Below are 14,293 nucleotides of genomic sequence, written 5' to 3' on the forward strand. Positions count from 1 at the left end.
AGGGCAGAAGGGGCTCCTGGGAGACGGCCCAGGGAGAGTCAACTCGACTGCCCCCTCGTCCCCGGAGGAGTAAAGATGGAAGGTTCTGAAAGGAGCTGAATGATTTAAACGTTCTTGGGGATAGAGGCTGTTCCCCAGTGTCCCAGGAGCACTAATGCCAAATGGGACGTTCTAGACAAGTGTGTCCCTCACACCATATGAAGATCAAGTTTCTGACACAGCTAATCCATTGGAGATCATGCTTGGATAAAATAAATCAGCAATGAATGACTAGTAATGTAGAAATAACACTGAATACCAGAACACACAGGAGTCAATCTCAGGCTAGTGTTGCATGTCTACAATTGCAGTCTTCCAGAGGCTGAGGCAGGAGGATCATAAGTTCAAGGACAGGCTGGCTACCTAGTAAGTCCCTGTCTAGAATGAGAACAGCAATAAAGTCAAGTCCAAATTCTTACTGATTCAACACGCATAAAATTATCCCATCAAGACACTCCAAATGCCCACCCTCTCGGTTTGTACTCTTGCCCACGGTGCCCATCCACAGCATGTAGGGATGGCAGCCATAAGGGACACTGGGAGACTACAGTGACCTCGAGCTCAAACTGTTAGCGGATTGCGGGATAGATGCAATGCGTTGCATTGAGCGTTGTCTTCAGTGGAATGGAGGTAGACTATGAGCAAACAATAAGTCGGTCTTACCTTATACAGCGAAGGAAATGTGGTTCTGCCGACACCCTGAGCCGGACCCTTACTTTGCAGGCTCCCTGCAACGCGGCATTCGGTTTGGGTGTCTCCCAGAGGGTACATTAATAACTCCCGCTTCCGTTCCAGTTCCAGCGACCCCAGGAGCAATACCCACCTCTGAAGTTTGGCACGGTGCCCAATGGGTCCACGGAAAAGAACATCCGGAGCAACTACCCTGACATGCACAGCTACATGGTGCGATACAACCAGCCGAGAGTGGAGGAGGCGCTCACACAGCTCAAGGCAGGGTCAGCGCAGACTCGGGCAGTGGGATCCCCAGAACCTTTGGGGAGGGTGGGGACTCATGACTAAGGTCATCCTGGGGCGGTTCCCTAAGGCGGCCTGGAATAGTCAGGACTGTGACTAGACCCCTTCTTGGCTTTGTAACTTTAGACACTTGACTCAGTGCTCTGAACCGGTTTCTTGTGTGCACAGTGAGGATCACAGAGACATCCTTGCTATAAGAACAAAGTTTGGTCAGGAGTGGTGGGTGGCATGCGCCTTTAATTCCACCACTTGGGAGGCAGCTCTTGGTGAGTTCCAGGCCAGCCAGGGCTACATACTGAGACCCTGTCTCAAAATAAACCAACAGAAAGCTTAGTTAATGCATACAGAGCAGCGGCCAAGCACTTCGGGTCTTTGTGAGTTCTTATGTCGTTTGCACCGGCTCCGAACTCCACAATGAAGACTTGGATTATGGGAGGTGGTTTGTTTTTTTTAAAATGTTAGCTCCCTAAATCTTAGGACTGAAGTTAAAGTCAGTCCCCAAAGTGCAGCTCTCAGAATGGCAAACCTAGTACGGGGCCTGGTTTGCGGCTCGGCAGTAGAGGGCTGGCCTGGTCTATCCTAAGTGCTGGATTCATCCTCCAGGACTGCAGTTTCCGCCGCCGCTCTCTTGCCACCTTCAGCATGTGTTTCTTTTCTTATCCCCTCTTTGTGCTGGGCAGTGGGTAGCCATTTCCTGTTCTCAGTTACTGAGGATCAGAGACGAGCACCAAACACACAAACTGGCAGGGTCACCAGGGTGTTAGAGTGGGCTTCTGGGAAGAGTTAGCCTGCGTGCGCTCATGGGGTAGACTCAGAGCCTTGCAGACAGAGGACATAGAGAGGCCCTGAAGTTGGCGTGGAGGGACATCTGGAAGACCAGGTGGCTGAAGGGCATGGACCTAGAGTGAAAGGACAGAGGAGAGAAGGATAAACGGTGGCCCCCGAGACCACCAGGGTTTGCTTTGTGCAAAAGTGGCAAGACACCTTGGCAGGAGACTAAGCAAAGAAGCCTTCAGTTCTTGTTCCTGAGTGTTCTCCACTCAGAGGCCATAGGGGAGCACGAGCAGTATGGAGGACATTATGTTATCTAGAACCTTCCTCAGGCCCCACTTTCTTGGTCATCCCTCAAGCAGCCATCCTGGCTGGATATGTTACCCCTTTCTCTCGAGTGGATTGTTGAGCCACAAGAGAAAGAACGCAGTCATCTGGCACGGTATAGGGTCAGCCTGAGGATACAGTTCTGTAGCGAAAGGTATTCACCCACCTAAGCGTGGTACAAGAACAGTTCTGGGGGATCTGTGGTTCCTGTATGTAGAAACATGGTCAACAGCAAAGCAGATATGCCTGGAGGTTGGGTAGAATGTAAGCACACCGCTTTCTGTATCTTGTAAGATAGCAAGTCCAGGGAGCCAATCATGGTGGTCCATGCCCAGCATCGCAGCACTTGGGTGGGGAGGAGGTGGGGAGGCAAAAGGATGGAGGGCTGACAGCCATTCTGAACATGTAGTGAGGCCCTGTCTCAAAAAGGAAAACAACATAGTGCTTGGCTAGTGGGACAGTTCAAAGATGCTACTAAGGATCCAAACTCTGTACACATTTCTGTTCTACCAAACTTGCGGTGTAGATCTTCACACTTGTTCAGTTGCCTCACAGTCACAGGAAAGCTGTGGGGGCTCCATGGAGCACGTCCTATTCCAAGCCTGGAGGAGGAAGAGTGACGGAGTGCAGGCTCTTCTCTTTGCCAGCCTTTGCCCTCTTGGGGACTTGTGCGTCCTTCTAAGAACCTGTCAAGTGAGCACTTGTAACTGTCAGGGCAGCTGGGAAGACGATTCTCTGAGCTGAGAAGGAGGCTGTGGACTGAGACATAGTCTCGCCATCGGCTGGAGCCTTGCCCTGTGTCTTGTGGGTTTGGGTTTCGTTTGTTTGCTCATTTGTTTTTTGCCAAGCCCAGCAAAGTTCTCTCCTGTAGCTCTCCATCTCTGCCTCTCTATCCTCTCTTTCTGGGGTCACATGGACTCCGAACCCAAACTCTCAATGAGCCAGCGAGCCTCCCTTTGGGATCTGAGCTTCAGCGCTTCCTTATCAGCCAGCTCCGATTTGTCTCCTGCAGTGCTGTGCCCTGGCCACCAACCCTTGCTGAGACATTTCATTCTCCTTCACCCTCTCCCTAAACCCATCTGTCATACTCATATGACAGATGTTACTGATGCTCTAGGCAGGCACCCTGAAAACCTTCCAGGGCTCCATGCAATGAGAAACTTCATACTTTAAGCTAGAAGCCACCAGCATGGTGGCCATCCTACATCCTACATCTTGGCATATATATATATATATACACATACATACACATATATATATACACACACACACACACACACACACACACACACACACACACACACACATATATATATATATATATATATATATATATATATATATGAATGAATGACTGCATGGTTCCATCCATTTCTTATAGCTACAAGGACTGACTGTCCTGTCTTTCCCTAAAGCGGAATCCTTGCTTGGAGAATGCCTACCTTCCTCCGCTCATGGCTCCCAATTGCTCAGACCTCTCCTTGTTGACATGAATTGGAGTGAGTGTGGAGATTTTCCAAATTGCAAGGATTCCCAGAGCAGAAACTAAAAAGGAGTATTCTGGTGGGTATAACCCTTGGTCCCAGGGACTCTACTCTCTGCGGAAGACCCAGAAAAAGACCTCCTTCCCCCAAGGTCAGGACACAGCATCCACTCCTCTGATTGTTTGTTTGTTTTGTTGTTTAGTTTGGTTCTTTTGATCCGGTCTCACTATGTAGCTCTGGCTGTCCTGGAGCTCGCTCTGTAAACCAGGTTGACCTTGAACTTGCAGAGCTCTGCCTGCCTCTGCCTCCCAGGTGTGGGGGGACTAAAGGCGGGACTCCTGACCTATTCATCAGTTGTTCAGGCAAATATTCATTGAGTACCCTAATGTGTTAGTTCCTCTGCAAGATGCCCAAGACCCCATTCACTTGTAATTTCCATTTGAGAAAGGGAGACAGGAACCACAGATGTTGGAGAAAGTTGTCATTTGCAGGGCTGGTAGGGCTGGAGAGATGGCTCATTAAGTAATGTGCTTGTTGTGCAAGCATGAAGACTTGTGTTAAATCCTGGACCCCTGGCCCTGCCAGAGCAAAGATACGATGATCAGGTGCTCCCGGGCTAGCCAAACTCTCTGATAGACAAGCTCCCGACTCTCTCCTGGTTGGAGAGATAACTTAGGTAGAAGCAATTTACTAAGCAAGCATGAGGACCTCTGATCCCCAGCATCAGCCAAACAAGTGTGGTGCACCCATGTGCCCGCCTGGAACCCCGGCACTGTGTGAGGCACACAGGCAGGAAGGATGGCTGTGGAGTGCTAGCCACCAGCCCAGCTCCAGGTTCAGTGAGAGACCCTGTCTCAAGGGAATAAAGTGGAGTATGCTAATGCAGATTATACTCAGCGTCTTCCTCAGGCCTCTGTGCACTTGCACAGGCACACATACACCATGCCTGCTAACACACACACACACACACACACACACACACACACACACACACACACACACACACAAACAAAAGGCAGACAGCGATAGAAGACATCCAGTGTTGACCTCTAGTTTCTACACATATACATGTGCACACACAGGTATATAAACATGTGCATATAACACACACACATACAGAAGGAAGGAAGGAAGGAAGGAAGGAAGGAAGGAAGGAAGGAAAAGATGTCCTTTGAAGTTATCTCAGCTCTCGGGTGTCTGGCCAGAGAGACTTGGTCCAGAGAGACCTTGCCATTTGCCTCCGTGCCGAGACCCTTTGGTTCTGGTCCCCCAATGTCCCCTATTCGTTAGTCTTCAGGGACGCCAGCAGCAGGGGGTTCAGAACCAGCTGTCGGGGTCTGACTGGAGCTTGCTGGAGCTCCTGATGCACCTCACTTAAGATGAAGTGCTTCTCCCGTGAGTTTAGCCAGGGGCTCGGGGGAAACAGGTTCTGTCTAAGAACTCTTCTTCTCCTGCCTCCTTTCCACCTCGAAGCTGGCAGCCCCCAGCCCTGCCCGCTGCTCCTGTATTCTCAGCAACCCAAGTTTCATGGTCTCCTTTCTAAACTGCTTTCTTCTGCCATGAAATGGTCTGATTGCTGAGCACAGGGCTTGGGTCTCAGTACAGCCTCCCTGCTCCTTACAGCGGTTTGTGCTGTCCCCTCCCATCCTTCTGGAATAGAGCTGGGAACTTCAGGTGTGTTCTAGTAGCATGAAAAGCGAGGTGAGGATAATTTCATGTTTGTTACTCTGACAACTCCAAACTGTTACTACTCTAACATATAACTAGTTAATATGAACACTGATGCAATACCCTATTATTACGGCTTTTTAACACAGGGTCTCACTGTGTAGCCCTGACTGGTCCGGAATTCACTTTGTAAACCAGACTAGGCTGGTCTTGAACTCACAGAGGTCCAACTGTCTCTACCTCTGGAGCGCTGGGATTAAAGGTGTGCGCCCTCACAACCAGCTGAGCCCATCACATCCGACTCTCTCCCCATTCTTACACTCCCCACCTCATCTTTTAAAGACACATTAAAATTTTGATTTTTATTTTGTCAAGATTTTTACTTTTTAACTTCCATGAAACCTTCCCTCAGGGCTGGGGCTGTAGTACAGTGGTAGCGCACTCCCTAACGTGAGCTAGGCTCTGAGTCCAACTCCCAGTACCACGTAATAAATACTAAGCCATATAGGCGAAAGGAAGAAAGAAAGAAAGAAAGAAAGAAAGAAAGAAAGAAAGAAAGAAAGAAGGAAGGAAGGAAGGAAGGAAGGAAGGAAGGAAGGAAGGAAGGAAGGAAGGAAGGAAGGAAGGAAAGAAGAAAACCCCTCCTCATTTTTTGTCTTCTTTTTTCATCCCCCTCCTTCCTTCTCCCGTCTCCTCCTTCCCCCATTTTCCTACTTGCCCCTCCCCTTCCGGTTCTCCCTGCTTCCGCTCCTCCTTCTTCCCAAGTCACCTAGAGTCTCTGATCCGCTTTGAGCTCTAGATGTCTGATGCCCTGATCCACTCCTTAAGCACACCATAGAGCCCGGCACTCTCCGTTCACCCTGGGGACCCACCTTTGTTGATTTAACTCACTTTTTGGACCATCTCAGCAGCTGAAATGTAACTTGCAGCCCAGACGCCTAGGAACCCACGAAATTATTTGCGTAGGGGGTCGGGCACTCCACAGCGCTGTCTAGTAGGAGTGGCCACCATTCACGACCAGCAGCCACCTGGGAGATAAAAATAAGCAAGGGGAGGGATTTTTTGTTTGTTTGTTTCCAAAACAAAAAAGTGGAAAAAATACTACGTGGACCCATCAGTACAAACATGGTTTATTAGAGTTATTCATCCAGAGTTTAGAGGATGAAATACAGGAATTTTTTTCTTTTAGACATGGTTTCAGGTAGCCTGGAGTTATCCTCTTTCTGAACATGGAGCTGAGGTTGGATTTGAACTGTTGCTTCTCCTGGTTTCTCCTCTGTAGTGCTGGGATTACAGGCCCCTGTCACTAAGTCAACACAAGACTTTTCTTTCCTAATGAAAAACATCTGTCTGCTCTGTAGTTCTCCCACCTGGAAAAAAGCACCCTTCCCCTCATTTGCTGTACGGTTTTGCTACTTATTTCCTTGTCTCCAAATACCACATGTGTAAAGCTAATCAAGTTTTGTTTTTAATGACTTTTATTTCATGGACTAACAGACAGTTGTGAGATGCCATGTGGGTGTTAGGAATTGAACCCAGGTCCTCTGGAAGAGCAGTCGGTGTTCTTAACCACTGAGCTACCTCTCCAGCCCCTGCTAACCTTGATTTTTTTTTTTTTATTCTTTTACCTTTATTTTCTGTGCATTGGTGTTTGCTTGCATGTATGTCTATGTGAGAATGTCAGATCTTGGGGGTTCCAGGAAGCTGTGAGCTGCCATGTGGGTGCTGGGATTTGAACCTTGGTCCTCTGGAAGAACAGTCAGTGCCCTCAACCACTGAGCCACCTCCCCAGCCCTCTAACCTTGATTTTTTTTTTTTTTTTCGGAGCTGGGGACCGAACCCAGGGCCTTGTGCTTGTTAGGCAAGCGCTCTACCACTGAGCTGAATTCCCAACCCCGCCTAACCTTGATTTTTTTAATTTCACCATTTTACACCCACTTCTCACAATGGAATTGTTTGTTCTCATATTTAAGTCACAACTGTGATTCTAATTCCTCATTTGTGTTAGGATCACGAAGTGCCTCACAGCTGCCAAGAGTAGAAAGCGATTACTTCCCCCGCCTATGGTTCTATGGTTCTTTGTTTTTCCTGGAGTTGATAATTGTCCCCACCCGCAGTTGTTTGTTGTGAGTTGAGCCTTGAAATGTGGTTGGTGTCACCCAAGACACAGATTTCTTAAATCTTAAGATGCGAGTACAAACAGCCACACATGGTCACCACAGTGACCTTTCTTCATTGTTGAGACAGGGCCTCCCTATGTAGCCCTAGCTGGCCTTGAACTCACAGAGATCCCACCCGCCTCTACTACCCAAGTGCTGGGATTAAAGGTGTTGGCCAACCAGCACCCGTCACCTACAGTTATGGAGGCATTTTCTAGCTTGCGTCACGTTGACAAAACAAAAAACCAAACCAGGAGAGTCCTTCATGGAGTTTAAAGTCCAATGGTGGGACCGGAATACAAGCTGGGTAAAATGTTAGGGTATGCTGCCAGTGAGGCATGCTTACGTTATAAAAAAGCCAAGTTTGGGAAGCCTGTGGAGAGGCCTTCGGTGTTTAATAAGGGCTCCAGAATTTTCTTTGGAACAAACACTCGGAGGGAGTGAGAGGCCGAGTTGGGCTGCCGTCTGGGGGAATTTCCACAGAGGGAACAGCCAGTACCAAGAGGTGAAGGCCAGCGTGGCTGGAACAGGGTAGAAGTGTCCCATGGCACAGGACCTCTAAGCAACAGCTGACTGGTGGCACAGGGAAGCAGGACAAGAGGGAGCTGAAGAGAGAAAAGGCTGAGGAGAGACGGGCGCTGGTTAGAAGGTTGAGCTCCTTTTGCCCCCAGGCTGGGAACAAACACTCAGGAAAGCAAGGGTAAAGGCAGGGAGCCTTAGTTATCCATATATACTCTATACACTCTAGCAAATGGTGGGGGGCGGGGGGTCCTGTTTGTTTATTCTACTTTAGACAGGGTTGCTGTGTGACAAGATTTCTCCTGGGGAGATGTAACACACACATCTACTCACCACAGATAGTCAGCCAATGGCAAAGTACACACACCACCAAAGTCCAACTTGGTGAACCAGTGAGCCCCACAGAAGTCTGACTGAGGAGTTGCTTCCAAAGGCAGACATGACTCAAAGACAGCTGCGTCACCAAGGCCCACTCCAGCACCGGTGACAGCTCACAAATGCTAGGAACCCGGAGCACACTGCACACCCTGCAGGCAGCCCCACAGGTTGGAGAGTGACCTTCCAGGTGCCTCAGTTGGTCCAAACCTCTCTTGGCAGCTCAATTTGCTATTCTTCCTGGCAGACAGTCTCCTCTCAGTCTTCTTGGCAGCTCAGGGCCATCTTCCTGAGAGGAACTCTCAGCTTTTATTGCTTACTCTGACAGGCAGATGCTGAATGATCTACTCAGTTTCTGGGACTTCCTGAAGCTGATTTGAGTTGTTCACCTTCCTGGAATGTTCCAATCTTTGAGAAATTTGTTATATCGCACTCCGCCCCTCCATACCCACCACCACACCCCCTCTTCATTCTTTCTGCCCCGTCATCCACGTTGACCCTTGAGCCTTAGAGGGGGAGATTATAGATGTCTACCTGTGGCTAAGAATCATCCCACTGTGCCACATACGTGGTGTCTTGTTCTCAAGAGTGTCACCAATTGTTTTGAGTTGAGTATGCACCCATGTTTAGACAGCACATCCCGTCCACTTAGTAAAACCTATTCGTTGTTTCCCCACTGGAAACTATGTCCTCTCCAGTTACAGGTTTTTGTCCTGGCTTTCAGTACCAGATGTGAACCCCTCCCTTGTAAGCAGGCCTTAACTCCAACTGGAAGGCCATTGGTGTTAGCCAATGGCTGTGCCACTATGGCACAAGCAGACACATCTTGCCTGGCATAACGGTATCTCAGTACTCAGGGTCCGTGGCCAAGCAGGAATGTTGGTGATAGTTCTCCACCAGCAGCCTACATGACCCTCTCTGGCAATGTGAAAGCCAGAGAGCGCAGCAGGGTGGGAGTTTCCAGTTCAGTCCCGGCGTAATTTCTCCATGTTCTGAAGCCCCTGCTTACGTATGGGGTATCTTCAGGGATATGCTCTTACTGGCTAGTTCTGGCTTAACAACCAGCAGCATTAGCAGTAAGTAGTCTTTATAGTCCCTGGGGCCTCAGGGGCTTTCCTGGCCAACAGCTCACAGAAGGCACTGGGGTTTTCATTCAATAACCTTATGACCTATGGGGTGTCCTTTCCCAACTGTGTGAGGTTGCCTTTGGATTTAAACTCTCTAGCTATTGTTTTAACAACCCATTTTTCCTTAAATTAACCCAGCCTTAGTAGGACCATAAGGTAGGTGGAAGTAACATTGCACCTGTTTGTCATTCCAATGGCTTTTCCAAATCTGCAAAACACTCAGAGGTTAGCACCATGTCTATCTGTCTGTCTGTCTATCGGTCTGTCTGTCTATGTATGTATATATGTGTGTGTGTGTCTGTCTATCCATCCATCCATCCACCTGTCCATCCATGAATAGGCAAGACAAGGAACATACTTAGCTACCATCCCATAACCCACAACAAATAGTGGGTTACAAAGATGACCTTGGTGAAGCTCTCAGAAAGTCTGTGGTCATCTGTCCTCAGACGTGTCAGGTGACAGGTCACAACCAGGAAAAACAAACACAAGCGGGGTCTAATACAGCAGAGAAGGGTTCCATCCACTTGTATCAATTGCTCCTCCTCAGATCAGGTTGGGTATGCCTTACGGACAGGAAGCGCTAACTTAATTAGCTCCCGAGATCCTCAGTCATTCTCTCTGAGCCATGACATTTACATATCCTGCAGCTTTCTAGGAGCCTCTCAACATTTCTCCACACCTCAGAAACTCAGTGGGCATGACATGACCTGCTCAGACCTACTCAGAGCCAAAAGTGAATGTGTTCCCCCCTGCTGCACCTGCTGCCTCCCTGGGTCAGAGTGCCCTGGGTTGGACCCCCATCCACCATACCTGGCTTTTGGGGGATGCTCTGGCTGGGAAAACCATCTCCATCCCAAGTATAATGTTTTCCTGGAGGGAAATGTACTCTCCTTAGCCTGGAGTTACAATTCCCCAACCCTGAGACAGTCTTGGTCATCTTCATCCATATTCTGTATTCTGGGAACTGTTCCTCAGGCTTTAAAGTCCCCCAGGAGCTCCTTAGACACAGTTGGTTTTCTCTCAACTTTTCCCCTTAGGAAGTCCACAGTCTCCCCACGTTTGTCTTCAAGCAACCCAGACGGACCTCTTTCCTCTGCTTGACCATCTCTCGCCTCCTTGACTGCACTCTCGCTTAAGAACACATTCCTTCTGTGCTCATCTAAGTCTCTGGGTTCGGACAAATCTTGCCCTACTTTTTAAAGAGCTTGCCCCACCAAAGCTGCTAAGGCTCCATACCAGCCTTGAGGTCCTGTCTGGATCAACCTTTTCCTTAACTCCTCTGTCAACACAGTTCTAACTGAGTGAACTGCAGTTCGAGCAAGCTCTCCCTTTCCCTATTCCCAGTTCCCCCAATAGTGTCTTGCCCTCTGCTATGATCCTCCAGCCCCTGATATTTACAGGGACTCCAGATGGTGATAACCAAGTGTTCCCAATGGCTTTCCGACACCAGGCCATCAGGGACTGATTTCCCTCACACACTCTCAGGCTACATAGCCTTTGCCTTAAGGAGGGATGGGGAGTTGCAGGATTCAGTTTCTCTGCCCCCACAGCAGCCAGACTGACCCCACCAACTGCCATGGCTCACAGCCTGGCTGTAATTGGCTCTTTCATTGCTTAAGTCTTCCCTAATTTCCCTTAGCAGTTCGTGTACTGAGCATTTCCTGCTCACCCTAGTTTCTCATGCTGGGAGAAGATGTTCCCTCTTCTCCTATTAAAGGTCGGACCCTCAGGGTACCTTCTATTGCTTTTACATGTTCTCTTCCTCACTCCCTAAATCTCCCCACGGATTCCACGTTCTTGGATCCCAGGAAGGACTTCTGAGCACAGACCTAACTTGTTCTTTCTCTCTTTCCTTCTTGGCCCCCAAGCTCTAAGGCAGCGGCAAGCCTGCACCACTACCAACACCCCCTTATCTAATTTACTTGCCGAATCAGAGGGTAACATGGAGGATGCTAGACACATCTCCTTTTCTGTTGCAATTGCTCCTTTGCAGCAATAAATCCCTGCTTGGCACCATCTGGGCCTCAGGTGCATTTCTAATACAGGACGGGTGTAGCCAGGCACCTTCTGAGGCTGCTTGCCGACATCGACATGGGTGTCAACCCCGTGCACTGATCATGAAGACTGGCAGCTTTCCTCTACCCATTTAAGGTTTTCTTAGGGCATCTCCATCTCCACATGGTTAGACCCCACTCATCAAGCAGTCATGCATGCCACCACATGCCACACAGATGAAGGCTTCATCCTGGGACTCTTCCTACAGAGCCTCCCGATACTGATGACAGCTCAGCCTTAGTGGCACGTCTCGCTGTAAGACCCACGCAACCACAGTCATAGCACAAAGGCACACTAGCACACAAAAGATGAGTTGTACATGGTCCTGGCTGTGAATAGTGAGGCACGCAGCTGAAACTGAGCGGCCTGAGGGAGCAGCACCCGCGGAGGAAACTCCAGGGGAGTTGTCCTTTCTTGTGTGGTGTGGTTTTTGTTCCTGAGGAGACAGAACACAAGTCTACTCACCCCAGAGAGGGATCCCTATGACAAAGAAAGTATGGATACCACCAGAGTTCAGCTTAGTGAACCAATGAGCTTTATTGGGGTTTACAGAAGTATGGGTGAGGAGTAGAAATGACTCAAAGACAGCTGCATCGCTAAGGCCCACCCCAGCAAGAATGATGGCTCACAAAGCTGGGAGCCTGGCACACACTGCACAGCCTGCAGGCAGCTCGTCAGGTTGGAAAGTGTCCTGGCCATGTGTCTCAGTTGCTCTAACCTTCTTCCGGCAGCTCAGGTGTTTTCTGTTTCTTCCAGGCAGCTGGTCTGGTTTCAGAGTCTTCTTTGCAGCTTGGCTCCTCTGAAAGGGACTCTCCAATTTTATCTATTACTCTGGCTGAGAGGAGCCCAGTGAACCTAGTCAGTTTCAGGGACTTCCTGAAGCTATTTTGGGTTGTTTGCTTTGTGTTTACCTTCCACATAGAATGGAGTATTTCAACCTCAGAGAAATCTGTTACACAAAGGTACCCTCATACCTCAGACTCTTACCTCAGACTTACTGCAATCCTCCCGTCTCACCTTTCCAAGTGATAACAGAAGTGAGGCACCTGACTAAAATACGAATTTGTTTTTGCAATGCTGTGGATTGGCTTTGCACACTGCTAGGCACTTTGCTGTTCTATTGCTGTGAAGAGACACCATAAGCAAGGCAATTCTTACAAAAGAAAGCATTTAACTGAGGGGTTTGCTTACAGATTTTGAGAATTAGTCCATGATAAGCATGACACAGGTTCGCCACCAGAACAGTAGCTGAACTCTTATATCCTGGTCCACAGGCAGCAAGAAGAGAGACTGAGGCTGGCCTGGGCTTTTGAAGCCTGAGAATCCACTGCCACTTGACTTAAGTGCTCTACCACTGAGACATGCCCCCAAGGCCCTCACAGTGGGGTTCTAGGCAGACCCCCTACCTACTGAGCTACAGTTCCAGCACAAGGATGAATTAAATAAGGATTTAGGGGAGAGGGGTTGCAAATAGTAACTGAAGGAGGGGAACAGGCATTAGATCAGAACTGAGCAAATAATTAAAATGAGTGCTGGGGGTGCGTGGGGAGTTGGCCTGTGGTCTTGCTCAAGGCCCAGGTTCTGTTCCCAGCACTCACACAATGGTGTTTACCTGTAACACCAGGTCCAGATTCTGTAAAGGAGATCTTCTACAGGAACTGCATGCATGTATGTGCTGCACAAACATGCAGGCAAAACACTCATACACATATAATAATAAAAAGTAAATAAATCTTTAAAAAAAATAGCAACTGGGGTTGGGGATTTAGCTCAGTGGTAGAGCGCTTGCCTAGCAAGTGCAAGGCCCTGGGTTCGGTCCCCAGCTCCGAAAAAAAGAAAAAAAAATAGCAACTGCTAGGCTTGACATGCAGCTCAGTGGGAGTGGGGGGGATTTATTTCGCTCCAAGCTCTTGCTTCCATTAAGATGAAAAACTAGAAAGTAGGTGCTGTCTGATCCCAGCCCCTGAGACTCCTCCACTCTTTCCGTCTTGGAAGCTCTGCCTTGTTGCTCTCTCTGAAAGGCTCCTTGAGTCCATCCCACGCATTCCTCCAAGAAGACACCACATTATTTCCACTTAAATGTGGAGAGCAATTCACTTTTTTTTGCCCTCAAGGGCATTTTCCTAAACAAAGAGAAACCTAGAGAGAAATTTCAGTTCACCTACAAGGCAGGAGTGCCTAGAGGCAGCGGAAGCGGAGAATTCCGTGCCTGTGGAGATGGGCTCTCAGCTGGGATCCGTCTGCCCGGAAAGGAAGACCCTGTAACACTAAGGCTACAGTGGGCCTCTCAATCACCCCTCCAAAGCAGAAGGTAATTCCTGGAGCTTCCCAAGTCTTCCCCCTCACCCAAGTCCTTCTCTGCTTTGGTTGTGTCACTGCCATTCCAGGAGTCTGCTTTAGTTGATCTCCCCAACAGAGGTGAATGCATGGCCAGATCCAGTCCTTTATTCCCACACACACGGCATTTATGCATGAGAGTCTCTGAAGCTTAGTATAGAAGGATTTCTATCAGTTGACAGACTAGGGAGGGTGATACAGTTCATGGGCTAGGAGAGGCTCTGAGTGGAACACACGCATACACATACACACACACACACACACACACACACACACTCACACACACACATATACACCATATAAAAGTCAAAGTTATATATTTCTTCCTAGAGGACCCTTCCTCTGTGACCAGCATCTAGTCTTCTAGTCTTGCCTTCTCACAGGTCTGTTCTATCCAGTAGTATTTTCGTTTTAAACAAAATCTAGAGAATAATATCTAAAATTCTATCTTTTC

General features: G+C 48.7%; 1 protein-coding gene across 2 annotated transcripts in view; it reads left to right on the plus strand.

Annotated features, from left to right (window-relative positions):
• Positions 1–14,293, plus strand: part of Grin2d (glutamate ionotropic receptor NMDA type subunit 2D) — a 36,861-nt gene that overhangs the window by 16,320 nt on the left and 6,248 nt on the right. For both annotated transcript variants that reach the window (XM_032893602.1, XM_032893603.1), the window contains one exon: positions 835–995. In XM_032893602.1, the coding sequence (XP_032749493.1) occupies positions 835–995 (161 nt within the window). The remainder of the gene's footprint in view (positions 1–834; positions 996–14,293) is intronic.

The sequence above is a fragment of the Rattus rattus genome, chromosome 2, assembly GCF_011064425.1.
Source record: "Rattus rattus isolate New Zealand chromosome 2, Rrattus_CSIRO_v1, whole genome shotgun sequence".
Taxonomy (NCBI): Eukaryota; Metazoa; Chordata; class Mammalia; order Rodentia; family Muridae; genus Rattus; species Rattus rattus.